The following is an 18,798-nucleotide window of genomic DNA, read 5'->3' on the forward strand; positions in this document are numbered from 1 at the left end:
AGACAACCCTCTCATTAGGGGAGCTCTTAAGTCTTCCTGGTAGGTAACCATGCTGTAGGCGACCTATGCAAGTCCCTGTCCTGTAGGGACCGCATAGCAGCAGTGTCGTCTAGAGTGCTAGGGTATGCAACCCTCCAGTGGCTGAAGCCCAGGAACACCCTCTCAGTGGGGGCCAGAGGAAGCCTGCTGCACCACAGCAGGCCCTCAGGGAGGTGTAATAAGGCCTACTACCTGCCGTCCAGTACCTGAAGTGGAAGACAGGAAGTCCGGCAGTGTCCACTGCCTGATATCAGGCCACGAAGCCCTCAGGGAGGTTTAATAAGGCCTACTACCTGCCATCCAGTACCTGAAGCCAGGAATTCCCCTTCAGGGGAAGCCAGGCAAGGCCTGCTGCACAACAGTAGGCCCTCAGAGAGGCCTAGCGAGGCCTACTATCTGGGCTTGCAGTCATGCCAGCGACCAGAGGGTGTCGCTTGAAGCCTAGTTGACTAGTTGACTAGGTTTCTACTGAAGCCGACATCATTGGGGAGAACGCTCCCAGGCACACATGGGCTATGATAATAATAATAATTAATAATTCATTACATTTATATAGCGGGGGGCGGCAGTGGCTCAGTGGTTCATGTAGGTTGTCTACAAACCAGAAGATTGGTGGTTCAATCCCCAGTTCCACCTGACCAAGTGTCGAAGTGTCCATGAGCAAGACACCTAACCCCAGCTGCTCCCGACGAGCTGGATAGCGCCTTACATGGCTGACATCGCCGTCGGTGTATGAATGGGTGAATGTGAGGCAAAATGTAAAGCGCTTTGGATAAAAGCGCTATATAAATGCAGTCCATTTACCATGCAGTCCATAGCGCTTTTCTAGACACCCAGAGCGCTTTACATAGAAGGGGGAATCTCCTCAGCCACCGCCAATGTTGTCAAGACTCTCCCGCAAGGAGGCCTGCTGAGGCCTACTACCTTCTCGGAGTCCACTGCACAGACTGCCCATGCTGGCTGCTCACAGCCAGCTGGCTTTCACATGCCCCTCCCGGGGCTGGTTCCATCCCAGAGGCCCACAGGGTCCTCCATGCGACGCCGCAGTCTTACCAGTAGTGCCTACAGACATAGACCTAAACACATTGCCAATGGCGGTGTACTCAGCAGGAAAAAAGTGCCTTAAGCCCTCTGAAGCGAGAGGAGTACAACTTATGTCACCTGCTTCAGGGCGGCCGCTCTTCATTCATGCCTGCCGTTCACACTAGGTCATCAGCCATGGCAATGCTTTGGCTTCCAGGGAAGCATCCGACCGAACCATCATGAAGCACGAGGTTGGCATGCATGCTTAGGAGTGCAACTGCCTGAGGGGGCGCTTCTCACAGAGCAGCCAGGCGGGACCTAGAGTATCATCGTCACAGCACCACCCTGGGCCGGATGTAAGAAGTGCCTGGAGAGACAATGAAGAAGAGGAGAAAAAATCAGTTGTAAGTCTTAACTCACCCACAAGGGCAGGCCATTTCACCATTCCTCTTCTCTGGGACTCCGCCTCTGTGCACCCCACACTTGACTGCGGGGTGCACGAGAGGTGATGTTGGCCCTCAGGCCCCGTCATTGGTCTCTGACCGTGACGCCTCCTGCCTGCCTGGGACCCGGATCTCAGCAGTGTGCGGGTCCTCAGACTCCGCCACACGTGCTTTCGCGATACTGGCCCTCAGGCCCTGCTATCGCTGGTGTGCTTTTTTCTCTTTAAAGTAACACCAGGCTGACCCGCTGCCCTGTATGCCCTGTATGCCCTGCCATCTGTTGAAAAAGCTCAGATGGTAGGGTTAGAGCTCACAGTGTCCCCACCAATCTGGGTCGGAGATTACTCTTTAAAGACAATCCGTGGCGGGAACACATACCCATATAAACTCTTCCACCCAACATCAGCGTTTACAACCCGCTGATGTCAGTCAATACACTGCATATGGCATCTTCCATGCCCACCGATCCCAGTAAGGGGATCAGGAAGAAATGGAAAGCTCAACTGAGCCGATGGTTTTATGGCCGGGGAAAAATCGATCGTTCAGTCTAAATGAGCGTTCTCTCCTCTAACGCGCCCACATGACAGCCGCAGCCTGCATGCAGCATGTTCATAACATTCATCAGCTCAGCATACACGGCCAGGAGGGCTGAGAAACTAAATTCCCTTCTAACCAGCTATCCCTCAGAGCACTTGTGATTAATCTCGTCAGTTGCTAGATCAGCAGAGGGAACTCCAACCGAGGAACCATTACACGCATTCACGCTCAGCCTCGTGTGAGTGCGACCACATCACTAGTCTCAGATACAAAATCCTCTTCCCTCAGGAAGAGCGCCAGATGAGAGCGGAGCGATCTCGGATTAATAAACCGCTCACATTGCACACAATCAAACCAGCAACTTATAAAAGCTTGGCTGTGTATGCTCTTAATCCCAGGCAGAAAACAAATTAATTTGGATTACCTTTTGACTTGAAGCATTCAGACAAAACGAAAAGAAGCTGGTCTCATGGTTGCAAGGCGCCCTTATATACTTCCTGGTCGCACCATGATGACATCACAGGCTGTTGCCGGTCAATAGGATTGCCGTGATTCAATACTAGTTCAGACATCTGTCACGCTGAAGGCGTTTCCCCTAGCGTCTGTCTGACGCAGCGCGAGTTCCCTTTCGAAAGGGAACAATTCATCCATTTAATCAGTTATCCTTTGCTCTGTAAAGAGTCATTTACGGTGGCCCAGTAGTGCAGCTGTACTAAATGAAACCACAACTCAACAAATTTGCCACAACACAACAGAAACAAGGCACAAACGAAATCACCACAACACAGCGGAAACGAGCCACAACACAACGAAATCACCACAACACGATGGAAACGAGCCACAACACAACGGAAACTAGCCACAACACAACGTAAACGAGCCACAACACAACGAAATCACCACAACATAACGAAATCACCACAGCACGACGGAAACGAGCCACAACACAACGAAATCACCACAACACAACGGAAACGAGCCACAACACAACGGAAACGAGCCACAACACAACGGAAACGAGCCACAACACAACGGAAACGAGCCACAACACAACGAAATCACCACAACACAGCGGAAACGAGCCACAACACAACGAAATCACCACAACACGATGGAAACGAGCCACAACACAACGGAAATGAGCCACAACACAACGTAAACGAGCCACAACACAACGAAATCACCACAACATAACGAAATCACCACAGCACGACGGAAACGAGCCACAACACAACGAAATCACCACAACACAACAGAAACGAGCCACAACACAACGGAAACGAGCCACAACACAACGGAAACGAGCCACAACACAACGGAAACGAGCCACAACACAACGAAATCACCACAGCACGACGGAAACGAGCCACAACACAACAGAAACGAGCCACAACACAACAGAAACAAGCCACAACACAACGAAATCACCACAGCACGACGGAAACGAGCCACAACACAACGGAAACGAGCCACAACACAACGGAAATGAGCCACAACACAACAAAATCACCACAGCTCGATGAAAACGAGCCACAACACAACGGAAACGAGCCACAACACAACGAAATCACCACAGCACGACGGAAACGAGCCACAACACAACGGAAACGAGCCACAACACAACGGAAACAAGCCACAACACAACGAAATCACCACAGCACGACGGAAACGAGCCACAACATAACAAAATCATCACAACACAACGAAATCACCACAACACAACGGAAACGAGCCACAACACAACGAAATCACCACAACACAACGGAAATGAGCCACAACACAACAAAATCACCACAGCACGACGGAAACGAGCCACAACACAACAAAATCACCACAGCACGACGGAAACGAGCCACAACACAACAAAATCACCACAACACAACGGAAATGAGCCACAACACAACAAAATCACCACAGCACGACGGAAACGAGCCACAACACAACGAAATCACCACAACATAACGAAATCACCACAGCACGACGGAAACGAGCCACAACACAACGGAAACGAGCCACAACACAACGGAAACGGGCCCATCATAACGAAATCACCACAACTCAACGGAAACGGGCCCATCATAACGAAATCACCACAGTATGACGGAATCGCCACAACACAACGGAAATGCTCCCGACCACGAGGGGCTCTCGGAGTGCAATAAAGTTAGTTTTCCTTGCCATTGCTCTATAGATCACCTACATGCATTATAGCTGCATATTTATACTCGAAAACGTTTTTACTCACGATCATGGCGCTTGATGCCCAAGGGAACGTCTGCCAATTCCACCAAGTGGTTGAAACGTATAATTTTATGAATTAAAATTACTTTTTTTGTTTTGTTTAAATGTTCAAATTCTAATGTTATTCATTGAGTCCGTTTTTTAGAATCCAAAAAAAGCTGTGGGATTTTAACATGTCTGTTTTTAAATCTTAAAGGTAATTTTAGTTCATATAAATTACATGTTTCAACTACATGATGGAATTGGCAGACGTTCCCTTAGGCATCAAGCACCATGGCAGCGTGTAAAATCGTTTTTGAGTATAAATATGCAGCTATAATGCCTGTAGGTGATTTTTAGTTGATATTTAATGTCGATATACAATGGTTACACACTTAAAACTGACCGTAGTGTTTAAATCTTTGTAAGACTGGCTAATCTATATAGAGCAATGGCAAGGAAAACTAACTTTATTGCACTCCGAGAGCCCCTCGTGGTCGGGAGCATTTCCGTCGTGTTGTGGTGATTCCGTCATGCTGTGGTGATTTCGTTGTGCTGTGGCGATCTCATTGTGTTGTGGCTCGTTTCCGTTGTGCTGTGGCGATCTCATTGTGTTGTGGCTTGTTTCCGTTGTGTTGCGGCGATCTCATTGTGTTGTGGCTCGTTTCCGTTGTGCTGTGGCGATCTCATTGTGTTGTGGCTCGTTTCCGTTGTGCTGTGGCGATCTCATTGTGTTGTGGCTCGTTTCCGTTGTGTTGTGGCGATTTCATTGTGTTGTGGCTCGTTTCCGTTGTGTTGTGGCGATCTCATTGTGTTGTGGCTCGTTTCCGTTGTGCTGTGGCGATCTCATTGTGTTGTGGCTCGTTTCCGTTGTGTTGTGGCGATCTCATTGTGTTGTGGCTCGTTTCCGTTGTGTTGTGGCGATCTCATTGTGTTGTGGCTCTTTCCGTTGTGCTGTGGCGATCTCATTGTGTTGTGGCTCGTTTCCGTTGTGTTGTGGCGATCTCATTGTGTTGTGGCTCGTTTCCGTTGTGTTGCGGCGATCTCATTGTGTTGTGGCTCGTTTCCGTTGTGTTGCGGCGATCTCATTGTGTTGTGGCTCGTTTCCGTTGTGCTGTGGCGATCTCATTGTGTTGTGGCTCGTTTCCGTTGTGCTGTGGCGATCTCATTGTGTTGTGGCTCGTTTCCGTTGTGTTGTGGCGATCTCATTGTGTTGTGGCTCGTTTCCGTTGTGCTGTGGCGATCTCATTGTGTTGTGGCTCGTTTCCGTTGTGTTGTGGCGATCTCATTGTGTTGTGGCTCGTTTCCGTTGTGCTGTGGCGATCTCATTGTGTTGTGGCTCGTTTCCGTTGTGCTGTGGCAATCTCATTGTGTTGTGGCTCGTTTCCGTTGTGTTGTGGCGATCTCATTGTGTTGTGGTTTCATTTAGTACGGCTGCACTACTGGGCCACCGTAGTCATTACATCGAAAGCCTGGAAATTCTCTCTGAATATACAAGACCACTTCACACTAAGAAAATAGTAAACCCTGAGTAACCGAAATCATTGGTTCTCTTGCTTCATTCTTGCTTCAACCCAGTGTTAAGCATTATTCCTGGGTATTCATAAACTGGGGTTTCACTTTGCACACATTCCTCAACCCTGGGTTAATGTTCTTATTTGCATATTTGCGGTGTCAGTGTCACTGATTGGACGAACGCATGACCTGTTTACATAAAGTGCACATCACTGACTGTACTGTCAGGTTTATCCTAAATAGACGTTGGGCTATAAAAGTAAGAATAAAACAATCTAATTGTGTGTTTCCCCTGAAATGCTGAAATTTCTACAACACACAGTGTTTCCGTGATATGTAAAGGGAATAAGAGGCACCCGATTGGCTGCTGGTTGCTAAGCGGCTGCCGTTACATTCTAGCACCGCATTGTTTGGCACAGCAATGCCTTTAAACCGTGCAAAAGCAAAGGCTCATGACTCCACACTTCTGAATTTCAGATGTTAAAGAGGGTTAAAAGCGAGGTTTAGGATGATAACCTGGGGTTGAGAGCAGTGCACGATCACCTCGAGCGATTGACTGGAGAACCCTACAGAACTCAAGAGATGAACAGCGCTTCAGTGAATATTGACTTATTCTTAGAGCGGACTCTTGTTTCTGATTGGTTGACAGATAGCCCCAGGGTTTTGATCAGTTGTATGTAGGCCCACAGCAGGTTTGTTGACTAAAGTTGTGAACCAGCAACGGCAGCTTGAGCAGTTCCTAATCAGGAAACAGAGGCATCAAGAAAATGTGCAAACTGCTTTAAGATAAACACATCATACACACGTGTGTGTGTGTGTGTGTGTGTGTGTGTGTGTGTGTGTGTGTGTGTGTGTGTGTGTGTGTGGTAACTGTGGTATAAGTGGAACATATTACCCAGGTCTGCTATAGCAAAGCAATGGCCAAACACAGGAATGGCTGTCACAGTAATGCATTTACAGGTCCGTTTATCACAAGCAGATGCTGAACAAAGGGCAGGTGAGAGTTACAGAAACACTGCATCCATCATCTGCTAAACACCTCCTCACGGTTATGTGCTCAGGAGGGCATGTGCTCAATCGCCAATGCAGCACAAGCGGCAGATAATGAAAACTGCAGAAAGCAGTTTTAGGGGTTCATCAACTCTCTGGCCTTATTCATCACACACACCTCAAGCTCGTTTTGGAAGATGCTCTAAAACAGAAGCAGTATTATATATTTACAGTTAACACAAAAGATTCACAAATCCTTATGTAGTTTCATTTTTACCATTTCATAGATATATTTAACTCTAACCTGAACATAACCACTTCATATAACAAAATCATGACATTATATAGATATTTGGCCCCTCTCCTGTCTCACAAGCTTTCGTGAAGGCATGCATCCAGCCCATTCCCAGATTGGTTTGATCCTGGCATATCAGACTCCCTGAACATTCCTTGAATGCCTTTTATAGAGCTGGACTCAATGGGCTCCTCCACTGAGTGGATTTAAGTTCCCAGTGGGTGAGGTGGAGGAGGATTCTGCCATCCCAGAGCCCTCCAGTTTGGGCTACCGAGGCTCATTCCTCACTCCTCATCATGCCTATGGACGTCGTCTTCTTTCGGGTTGCCTACCACCCTTGTGCCCACTCTTGCACACTCTTCCCTGCTCCGCTGGTTTCCAGCCTCCGGCTTCATCTACACTAGCTCCATCCTGTTTTCTGTCTCCATCATCTACACTAGCTCCATCCCGTTTTCTGTCTCCATCATCTACACTAGCTCCATCCTGTTTTCTGTCTCCATCATCTACACTAGCTCCATCCCGTTTTCTGTCTCCATCATCTACACTAGCTCCATCCCGTTTTCTGTCTCCATCATCTACACTAGCTCCATCCCGTTTTCTGTCTCCATCATCTACACTAGCTCCATCCTGTTTTCTGTCTCCATCATCTACACTAGCTCCATCCTGTTTTCTGTCTCCATCATCTACACTAGCTCCATCCTGTTTTCTGTCTCCATCATCTACACTAGCTCCATCCTGTTTTCTGTCTCCATCATCTACACTAGCTGCATCCTGTTTTCTGTCTCCATCATCTACACTAGCTCCATCCCGTTTTCTGTCTCCATCATCTACACTAGCTCCATCCTGTTTTCTGTCTCCATCATCTACACTAGCTGCATCCTGTTTTCTGTCTCCATCATCTACACTAGCTCCATCCCGTTTTCTGTCTCCATCATCTACACTAGCTCCATCCTGTTTTCTGTCTCCATCATCTACACTAGCTCCATCCCGTTTTCTGTCTCCATCATCTACACTAGCTCCATCCCGTTTTCTGTCTCCATCATCTACACTAGCTCCATCCCGTTTTCTGTCTCCATCATCTACACTAGCTCCATCCCGTTTTCTGTCTACATCATCTACACTAGCTCCATCCTGTTTTCTGTCTCCATCATCTACACTAGCTCCATCCTGTTTTCTGTCTCCATCATCTACACTAGCTCCATCCCGTTTTCTGTCTCCATCATCTACACTAGCTCCATCCTGTTTTCTGTCTCCATCATCTACACTAGCTCCATCCCGTTTTCTGTCTCCATCATCTACACTAGCTCCATCCCGTTTTCTGTCTCCATCATCTACACTAGCTCCATCCCTTTTTCTGGCCCCGCCTCGCCCTCCTGGTCCACTGGGCATCCTCAGCCCTCCGGCTCCACTAGTGTGACCATGGTCTCTGATCTAGCTTCATCCACTGGGGTCGAAGGACTCATGGACCTGCGACCCTTTCTCCTCCTCATCCCTCTGAGCCTAGGACTTCATCTCGGCCTTTCAAACTATTTGCTCCACCATGGCCTGCCACTCGGTCTTATTGGAAAAACGTACCTGTGGCAACATTTTTGCAAACCACAAAATACGTACCAGTATGTACATTTGCGACAGTTCGACAGTGAAATGTCCACTGGGTGGCGCTAAAAGCTTTGGTTTTTCCGGAACAGATGTGCGTGAATATAGTTTTGTTACGTTGGTTTTTTAACATACATTCACATTAAATCTTAAACCTACCCGATAGTGTTAACAACAGCAAATGTTTCAAAAATAAAATGTCATCATTTTAGCTTGTGTTTTGAACTCGTCTTTGAGCTCTTTTATCACGACTCGTTTTTCACGGGATTCCTTCCTCGAGCGTTCAGTATTGCAAGTACAAATCTATACCGGCTGAGCTATCGAGCAAGCTTTATAGGTCGGAAAAGCCCAACATATGGAGCTGGCTATGTGATGCAAACTCCAAAATGTATTCGTTTACAAATCATGGACTATGGTAAAAAACTATAGAAAATAGTTTTATTGCCTCTAGTGGTCATTTCTGTTGGAAAGTGCAGTGATGTGAACCTATTGGTAAGTATTTTGTGGTTTGCAAAAAATGTTGCCACAGGTACATTTTGCCATTGAAATCGATTATGGAGCATAATTGCATTACAATCCACGATTAACTTCATGAATTAAAATATTCATAGATTAAATAAGGATTCACTGACATTTGTCCGTCTGTAAAGTTGTGAATACGTGTTTTAGCTGCTGGCAGGACATCAAACCTGTGCATTTCAGTGTGCGTAGAAGAGCATCAGGGGCCGTTCACACAGAGCGCATTTTCCCATTCCAGTCCCATTGTTTATCCACGTAAACACGCTCTAGACGGATCTGTATAACTGCTCTCGCGTCTCGTGTCTAAAAACACAGCGCTCACGTTAAAATCAGATCCTATTAAAAAACTATTAAAAAACAACATGGTCTTAAGACCTTGTGTCTTTTACCCCATTCCACTCTTTTATGTCATTAGTAATAAACTTTGTGAACTTGAAAATGATGTTCAGATTTCTCAGATTCTGGACAAATGAGCATCAGAGTGGGTCATCATATTGGCATGGATGATATACTTTGGCATACATTAGATTTTCGATCCTAAGCAAAAAAAATTGTGAAAAGTGCAGGACTGGTAAAATCAGGGCCGCTATAACCAGGGCCGCTATAACCAGAGCCGCTATAACCAGGGCCGCTATAACCAGGGCCGCTATAATCAGAGCCGCTATAACCAGAGCCGCTATAACCAGGGCCGCTATAATCAGAGCCGCTATAACCAGGGCCGCTATAACCAGGGCCGCTATAATCAGAGCCGCTATAACCAGGGCCGCTATAACCAGAGCCGCTATAACCAGAGCCGCTATAACCAGGGCCGCTATAATCAGAGCCGCTATAACCAGGGCCGCTATAACCAGAGCCGCTATAACCAGAGCCGCTATAACCAGGGCCGCTATAACCAGAGCCGCTATAATCAGAGCCGCTATAACCAGGGCCGCTATAACCAGAGCCGCTATAACCAGGGCCGCTATAACCAGGGCCGCTATAATCAGAGCCGCTATAACCAGGGCCGCTATAACCAGGGCCGCTATAACCAGAGCCGCTATAACCAGGGCCGCTATAATCAGAGCCGCTATAACCAGGGCCGCTATAACCAGGGCCGCTATAATCAGAGCCGCTATAACCAGGGCCGCTATAACCAGAGCCGCTATAACCAGAGCCGCTATAACCAGGGCCGCTATAATCAGAGCCGCTATAACCAGGGCCGCTATAACCAGAGCCGCTATAACCAGGGCCGCTATAACCAGGGCCGCTATAACCAGAGCCGCTATAACCAGGGCCGCTATAACCAGGGCCGCTATAATCAGAGCCGCTATAACCAGGGCCGCTATAACCAGAGCCGCTATAACCAGGGCCGCTATAACCAGGGCCGCTATAATCAGAGCCGCTATAACCAGGGCCGCTATAACCAGGGCCGCTATAACCAGAGCCGCTATAACCAGGGCCGCTATAACCAGGGCCGCTATAACCAGAGCCGCTATAACCAGAGCCGCTATAACCAGGGCCGCTATAACCAGGGCCGCTATAACCAGGGCCGCTATAATAAGGGGCCGCTATAACCAGGGCCGCTATAATAAGGGGCCGCTATAACCAGGGCCGCTATAACCAGGGCCGCTATAATAAGGGGCCGCTATAACCAGGGCCGCTATAATAAGGGGCCGCTATAACCAGGGCCGCTATAACCAGGGCCGCTATAATAAGGGGCCGCTATAACCAGGGCCGCTATAACCAGGGCCGCTATAATAAGGGGCCGCTATAATCAGGGCCGCTATAACCAGAGCCGCTATAACCAGGGCCGCTATAACCAGAGCCGCTATAACCAGGGCCGCTATAATCAGAGCCGCTATAACCAGGGCCGCTATAACCAGAGCCGCTATAACCAGAGCCGCTATAACCAGGGCCGCTATAACCAGAGCCGCTATAACCAGGGCCGCTATAATCAGAGCCGCTATAACCAGGGCCGCTATAACCAGGGCCGCTATAATCAGAGCCGCTATAACCAGGGCCGCTATAACCAGAGCCGCTATAACCAGAGCCGCTATAACCAGGGCCGCTATAATCAGAGCCGCTATAACCAGGGCCGCTATAACCAGAGCCGCTATAACCAGGGCCGCTATAACCAGGGCCGCTATAACCAGAGCCGCTATAACCAGGGCCGCTATAACCAGGGCCGCTATAATCAGAGCCGCTATAACCAGGGCCGCTATAACCAGAGCCGCTATAACCAGGGCCGCTATAACCAGGGCCGCTATAATCAGAGCCGCTATAACCAGGGCCGCTATAACCAGGGCCGCTATAACCAGAGCCGCTATAACCAGGGCCGCTATAACCAGGGCCGCTATAACCAGAGCCGCTATAACCAGAGCCGCTATAACCAGGGCCGCTATAACCAGGGCCGCTATAACCAGGGCCGCTATAATAAGGGGCCGCTATAACCAGGGCCGCTATAATAAGGGGCCGCTATAACCAGGGCCGCTATAATAAGGGGCCGCTATAACCAGGGCCGCTATAATAAGGGGCCGCTATAACCAGGGCCGCTATAATAAGGGGCCGCTATAACCAGGGCCGCTATAACCAGGGCCGCTATAATAAGGGGCCGCTATAATCAGGGCCGCTATAACCAGAGCCGCTATAACCAGGGCCGCTATAACCAGAGCCGCTATAACCAGGGCCGCTATAATCAGAGCCGCTATAACCAGGGCCGCTATAATCAGGGCCGCTATAACCAGGGCCGCAGGCCTAGTTTTAAAATCAGTGAGGTCCCAAAATATGAGCTATTTAGAGGGATTTGGGAGCATGCGCTCCCCCGGGAACATGCCGTTATCTCCGATCTACACATGGGCATTTTAAGATGTCCTAAAACCAAACAAATGAATAATGAATAGCTTTCACAAGCATGTGAGTGGGCAGTAGATTATCTGTCATACTGCTCTCTCCTCATCTCCAGAGATGACCTTTGACTGTGAAGTGAAGAAAGTAAACATAGGGTCAAATCACATTTAGCCTACATTTTATTAAGCATTTTCTTAGTTGATGCACTGAACGTGATGAACGCTAGGTAAATAAGTTTATTAAAGTCTTTTTAAATAAGTTTATTAAACTGCCTAAACTGATGAAATCGGATGTTCTTTTTAATTAACAAATGCAAAATTAGAACATATCTTCGCCTGGTTATTGTTTAACGGTTCTATCCTAAAACAAATTTGTAAATACAAAATTTAACTCCTTACATTTCACACTGTTTACTGAAGCGCTAACGAAGATAAGGCCCGCCTACTTTAATTTGATTGGTCATCTCAAATATTTAGATATTGACGAGCGGTGACAGACCAATGACAGCGCAGGTGAGAAGTTGACCCTTGCACCTAAAATAGTGTTAATACTAGTCAAATATTACACAACTAAAATCCACCGGGGAAAAATACCTCATAGGTGGATACGGCCATGCTGACAATACACATGATGAGCGCAGCAGACACTGAAGGACAGTCCACCTGCTATTACTACTGACCTCACCACAGCATAAACCCTCCTCTAAACCACACACACACACACACACACTCCGCTACAATAGCCTGCCCACCCTCAGTAGATCTGTCTAATAAACCACACCACGCTCCCTACAATTATCGTTTGCCACCTCATCTTCACACGGACGGCCAGAGGTCAAAGAACAGATGCACACACACTGAAATAAAACGTGTCTTACCTCCTACAAACGGCTAAAAGCTGCTCTCGTCCAAAGGCACAGATGACGGATCCAAATGGAGGATCGCAGCTAAAGTCTTCAGGAGCTGCGGGAACATCTTTAGGCTCACAGACACGCTTCTGTCCAATGAAGCGGCGAGACTCCCAGCAGACGGCATGCAGGACACCCTGAGCCTCTTAATAATGGAGGAAGTGTAACTAGACTCTTGTGCTGTCCATGTGCTCTGCATTCATCATAGCTCACAACCTTCCCCACCAACATCACACACCATCACAATATCAGCTATAACTATAGGCCAATCACTGAAGGTGCCAGCGAATGCTGAATTATCCTGGAAGGAAGGGTACCCAGATGTCTAATGTGTTCAACATGGAGGACGCTCTTACAGTGCGTTCGCTAACTCAACTTCTTAATGTGTCCGTATTACTGAGGACATCAGTGCATGAAGACACTGAAGCGTGCATGTCCTGTTCTCATTCACACTGTGCCCTCTTCAGATGTGTTAAGGAGCTGGCGGTTCATCAGCTGTGTGTGTGTGTGTGTGTGTGTGTGTGTGTGTGTGTGTGTGTGTGTGTGTGTGTGTGTGTGTGTGTGTGTAGCCATGGGTCACGATGACAGACTCCTCGAGAGCGAGGAGAGGATCTGAAGACTCCCTCTGGGCCATGCTTCACACGCACACACACACACACACACACACACACACACACACACACACACACACACACACACACACACACACACAGGGTTAGAGGTGTGTACTCTAGCAGCCTGTGATATCCAAACACTAATGCTGAGAACAGCGGCGCTTTATTCTCACAGACGGCTCAGCTAGAGTAAACAGATTAATTCGCTGGGTCCACAAGTCTCTTCCACGCACACACACACACACACACACACACACACACACACACACACACACACACACACACACACACACACACACACACACACACACACACAAACACACACACACACACACACACACACACACACACAAACACACAGATCCTCAGCATCGCTCAGAGGAAACCTCAGAGAGAAGTGTGAGGAAGCCGAAGCGATCTGTCAGTCATTCTGCAGTGAAGATGAACACAAGCGGAGGTAAACAGGTCCTTTGACTCCCCCAGGCTCCCGTAGACAAAGAGGAAAGCAAACCGCCCAAACAGGCACAATTCTGCTCAAGGCAGAGCTAAATAGAGATAAAATGTTGAAAATGATTTTTAAAGTCCTTGTTATTAGATAAAAAATCTAAAAGATGGCATGCTAAGTCACTGTGAGATTAACAGTTGATATTAGGACTTTAAACATTTAGATTTAAAAATCCAAATTATGACCAAAACACACACACACTAAGATGTTATATGCACGCATTATATGTTTTTATTGTTTTTATAACGGAAATGAATCCATCAAAACTTGCTTTAGCTTTTGGTCTAACCCAAACTCATGTGTGTGAGGCTGAAGCATGTGTGTGTGAAGCGTGCTGCAGAAATACAGCTGCCCTGATGTTCGTTATAACGTCAGGGCATCTGTCCAGTCACACACTAATCTACAGGCCGCACCTCTACAGGCCGCACCTCTACAGGCCGCAGCTCTACAGGCCGCACCTCTACGGGCCGCACCTCTACAGGCCGCAGCTCTACAGGCCGCACCTCTACAGGCCGCAGCTCTACAGGCCGCACCTCTACAGGCCGCACCTCTACAGGCCGCACCTCTACAGGCCGCACCTCTACAGGCCGCACCTCTACAGGCCGCAGCTCTACAGGCCGCACCTCTACGGGCCGCACCTCTACGGGCCACAGCTCTACGGGCCGCACCTCTACGGGCCGCAGCTCTACGGGCCGCACCTCTACGGGCCGCAGCTCTACGGGCCGCACCTCTACGGGCCGCAGCTCTACGGGCCGCACCTCTACGGGCCGCACCTCTACGGGCCGCAGCTCTACGGGCCGCACCTCTACGGGCCGCAGCTCTACGGGCCGCAGCTCTACGGGCCGCACCTCTACGGGCCGCACCTCTACGGGCCGCAGCTCTACGGGCCGCAGCTCTACAGGCCGCAGCTCTACAGGCCGCACCTCTACGGGCCGCAGCTCTACGGGACGCACCTCTACAGGCCGCAGCTCTACAGGCCGCACCTCTACGGGACGCACCTCTACAGGCCGCAGCTCTACAGGCCGCACCTCTACGGGCCGCAGCTCTACAGGCCGCAGCTCTACAGGCCGCACCTCTACGGGCCGCAGCTCTACGGGACGCACCTCTACAGGCCGCAGCTCTACAGGCCGCAGCTCTACGGGCCGCACCTCTACGGGCCGCAGCTCTACGGGCCGCAGCTCTACGGGACGCACCTCTACAGGCCGCACCTCTACGGGCCGCAGCTCTACGGGCCGCAGCTCTACGGGCCGCACCTCTACGGGCCGCACCTCTACAGGCCGCACCTCTACGGGCCGCACCTCTACGGGCCGCACCTCTACGGGCCGCAGCTCTACGGGCCGCAGCTCTACGGGCCGCACCTCTACAGGCCGCACCTCTACGGGCCGCAGCTCTACGGGACGCACCTCTACAGGCCGCAGCTCTACAGGCCGCACCTCTACGGGCCGCAGCTCTACAGGCCGCAGCTCTACAGGCCGCACCTCTACGGGCCGCACCTCTACAGGCCGCACCTCTACAGGCCGCACCTCTACGGGCCGCACCTCTACAGGCCGCACCTCTACAGGCCGCACCTCTACGGGCCGCACCTCTACGGGCCGCAGCTCTACGGGCCGCACCTCTACGGGCCGCAGCTCTACGGGCCGCAGCTCTACAGGCCGCACCTCTACGGGCCGCACCTCTACGGGCCGCACCTCTACGGGCCGCAGCTCTACGGGCCGCAGCTCTACGGGCCGCACCTCTACAGGCCGCACCTCTACGGGCCGCAGCTCTACGGGACGCACCTCTACAGGCCGCAGCTCTACAGGCCGCACCTCTACGGGCCGCAGCTCTACAGGCCGCAGCTCTACAGGCCGCACCTCTACGGGCCGCAGCTCTACAGGCCGCACCTCTACATGTAGAGGGTTCCTTCAGACACAGATGGAGATATTCCTGATGATGTCTCTCCAGCCATACGCAACATCCAGAGCTGCTACAGCTAACTGATCAAAGCCATTATTATCTATAATGGAAATAATCTGCCATTGATCTGATTATGGATTAGTGAGTGTGTGTAATCCTGTTGCTGTACAGTACAGAAGGACACGAGAGTGCTTTATCACTATAAGCGCTTCGGTTAAAGCCTCTGACACGCGTTTCCTCAGCGCATAACGGACATTTCATGGGTATATCCGTATCTGTAAATGTTCAAAAGTTCCTCAAGTATTTCCATTTGAGCATATTCTGACAAAAAGCGAGCCTCGTTCCACTTCTCCAAACCACAGCCAGTGTGTGTGTGTGTGTGTGTGTGTGTGTGTGTGTGTGTGTGTGTGTGTGTGTGTGTGTGTGTGTGTGTGTGTGTCTAACAGACAGAGCGCAGTCATTCTGACTACACACATCTTCTGTATTGGGCAGGATGAGGAATAACATGTTTAAAATCGATTGTCACATTGTACATTATTTAAAGTGTATGAGCAATACTGTCCTGCTAAAGTACGTCTGCATTAGTGTCTGTTTATCATCATAGCACATGATTTATACTGTTTTAAACACTACTAACGTGTGCCGTACGGATGCTCTTCACCACACTCCTGTGGCTGCACATTGGCTGATTTATATCGGTTATTGTTATTCTACTAGTTAATGCAGGACGGGGTGTGTGTTAAATGAGCATCCAACACGTGATTTAATCATATATCATTACTGCTAAAGTGAACGTCCAGCTGTTAGCATGCAGTAAGGTATCAGTGAATGTGAGTATACTGATGTGGGTATACTGCCAGTAATAGATTAACCATCATTTCTTCCATTTCTGTCCGTGTGGGAACACTATTGCACAAACATGGGGACAATTGTTCAATCAGTTTAGTAAATAAGTTTGCAAGAACTGTGATCTCCAAATCTTATTGACCATTAATTGTTTTATCTTAATTTTAATGATATTGACAACATGACGTCAAGTTCTAGAGTGAAGGAGAGACACTACATTATTTGTCCATTTTAATAATAATACTTCCATAAAGAGACTCTGTATAACTCTATAATCTGCACTAGCCGCTGATGATGGGCTCGAGTTAAACTGCTCTGTTGCATTGAGCTTGGTGTCGTTTCCCACAATCCTTCAGCGATGGGCTGTGAAGAGCAAACAGGGAAGGACTCAGGCCCTGTCCTTTTACTTCACAAGACCACAGAGTGTCCCATTCGGCATTTAAGCTTAAAGAAGGGTGTTTGCTGCTGCTATACTCCCTCGATACTGAGAAAACGAAAATCCAAATGAACTTCAGAAGAGATATTGCACCTACTTGAACGTAGAGAACGATCCAATCACATGAGGCCAAAATACATACAAACAATACTGATTGGCAGAGATCAGAGTGGGAGGGTCTGAGGTGTTCCGTCAACACAAAGGGAAACTGGTGTGAGGACTCCAGTGCAGATAATGAGGATTTATTTATAAAAATAAACAGAAATACAAAACAAAACCCACAAGGGGGCAACACTGAAGCTGCTTTGACACAATCGCCATTGGAGAAGAGCGATATAAATAAAGATGACTTGACTAAATAATGTTCTTGTGTAATTATTCCTTCTTACAGGCAAACCCATGGTTAAGGTAAGCTGGATTCAGTGGATAAACCTGAGCCTGGCCACTCTCTCTCTCTCTCTCTCTCTCTCTCTCTCACACACACACACACACACACACACACACACACACACACACACACACACAGCTCCCTGTCCTCCAGACATGAACTCATGACCTCTGGCCGCTCTCACACACTTCAGCTCTGCTTATGAAGAGCATCAGGAGTCAGACTAATGACTGACTGCAGGCCTGACTCCAAACACAGAAGATCTGAGCCGATGAAAGCCTGTTATTAGTGTTCAAACCCTCGGCACATTCAGCTCAGCCTGTGTTTAACCTGCTCACGACCACACCCAGTCAGACCACAGCCCATCAATACACACCCAGTAGGACCACAGCCCATTAATACACACCCAGTCAGACCACAGCCCATCAATACACACCCAGTAGGACCACAGCCCATTAATACACACCCAGTCAGACCACAGCCCATCAATACACACCCAGTCACACCATAGCCCATCAATACACACCCAGTCGGACAACAGCCCATCAATACACACCCAGTCGGACAACAGCCCATCAATGCACACCCAGTCGGACCACAGCCCATCAATACACACCCAGTCGGACAACAGCCCATCAATACACACCCAGTCGGACAACAGCCCATCAGTACACACCCAGTCGGACAACAGCCCATCAATACACACCCAGTCGGACCACAGCCCATCAATACACACCCAGTCGGACAACAGCCCATCAATACACACCCAGTCGGACCACAGCCCATCAATACACACCCAGTCGGACAACAGCCCATCAATACGCACACAGTCGGACAACAGCCCATCAATACGCACCCAGTCCGACCACAGCCCATCAATACACACCCAGTCGGACCACAGCCCATCAATACACACCCAGTCGGACCACAGCCCATCAATACGCACCCAGTCAGGCAACAGCCCATTAATACACACCCAGTCGGACCACAGCCCATCAATACACACCCAGTCGGACCACAGCCCATCAATACACACCCAGTCAGACAACAGCCCATCAATACACACCCAGTCGGACCACAGCCCATCAATACACACCCAGTCGGACAACAGCCCATCAATACACACCCAGTCGGACCACAGCCCATCAATACACATCTAGTCAGACAACAACCCATCAATACACACCCAGTCACACCATAGCC

General features: G+C 49.2%; 2 protein-coding genes across 2 annotated transcripts in view; one reads left to right on the top strand and one right to left on the bottom strand.

The window, feature by feature from the left end:
• The window catches only part of LOC137064975 (protein inscuteable homolog), a 69,737-nt gene that overhangs the window by 49,110 nt on the left and 1,829 nt on the right, over positions 1-18,798 (bottom strand). The window lies entirely within an intron of this gene.
• Positions 14,386-15,924, top strand: LOC137064342 (uncharacterized). Its single transcript, XM_067435696.1, has one exon. The coding sequence runs from the start codon at positions 14,386-14,388 to the stop codon at positions 15,922-15,924; it is 1,539 nt and encodes a 512-aa protein (XP_067291797.1).

The sequence above is a fragment of the Pseudorasbora parva genome, chromosome 25 (genome assembly GCF_024679245.1).
Source record: "Pseudorasbora parva isolate DD20220531a chromosome 25, ASM2467924v1, whole genome shotgun sequence".
Taxonomy (NCBI): Eukaryota; Metazoa; Chordata; class Actinopteri; order Cypriniformes; family Gobionidae; genus Pseudorasbora; species Pseudorasbora parva.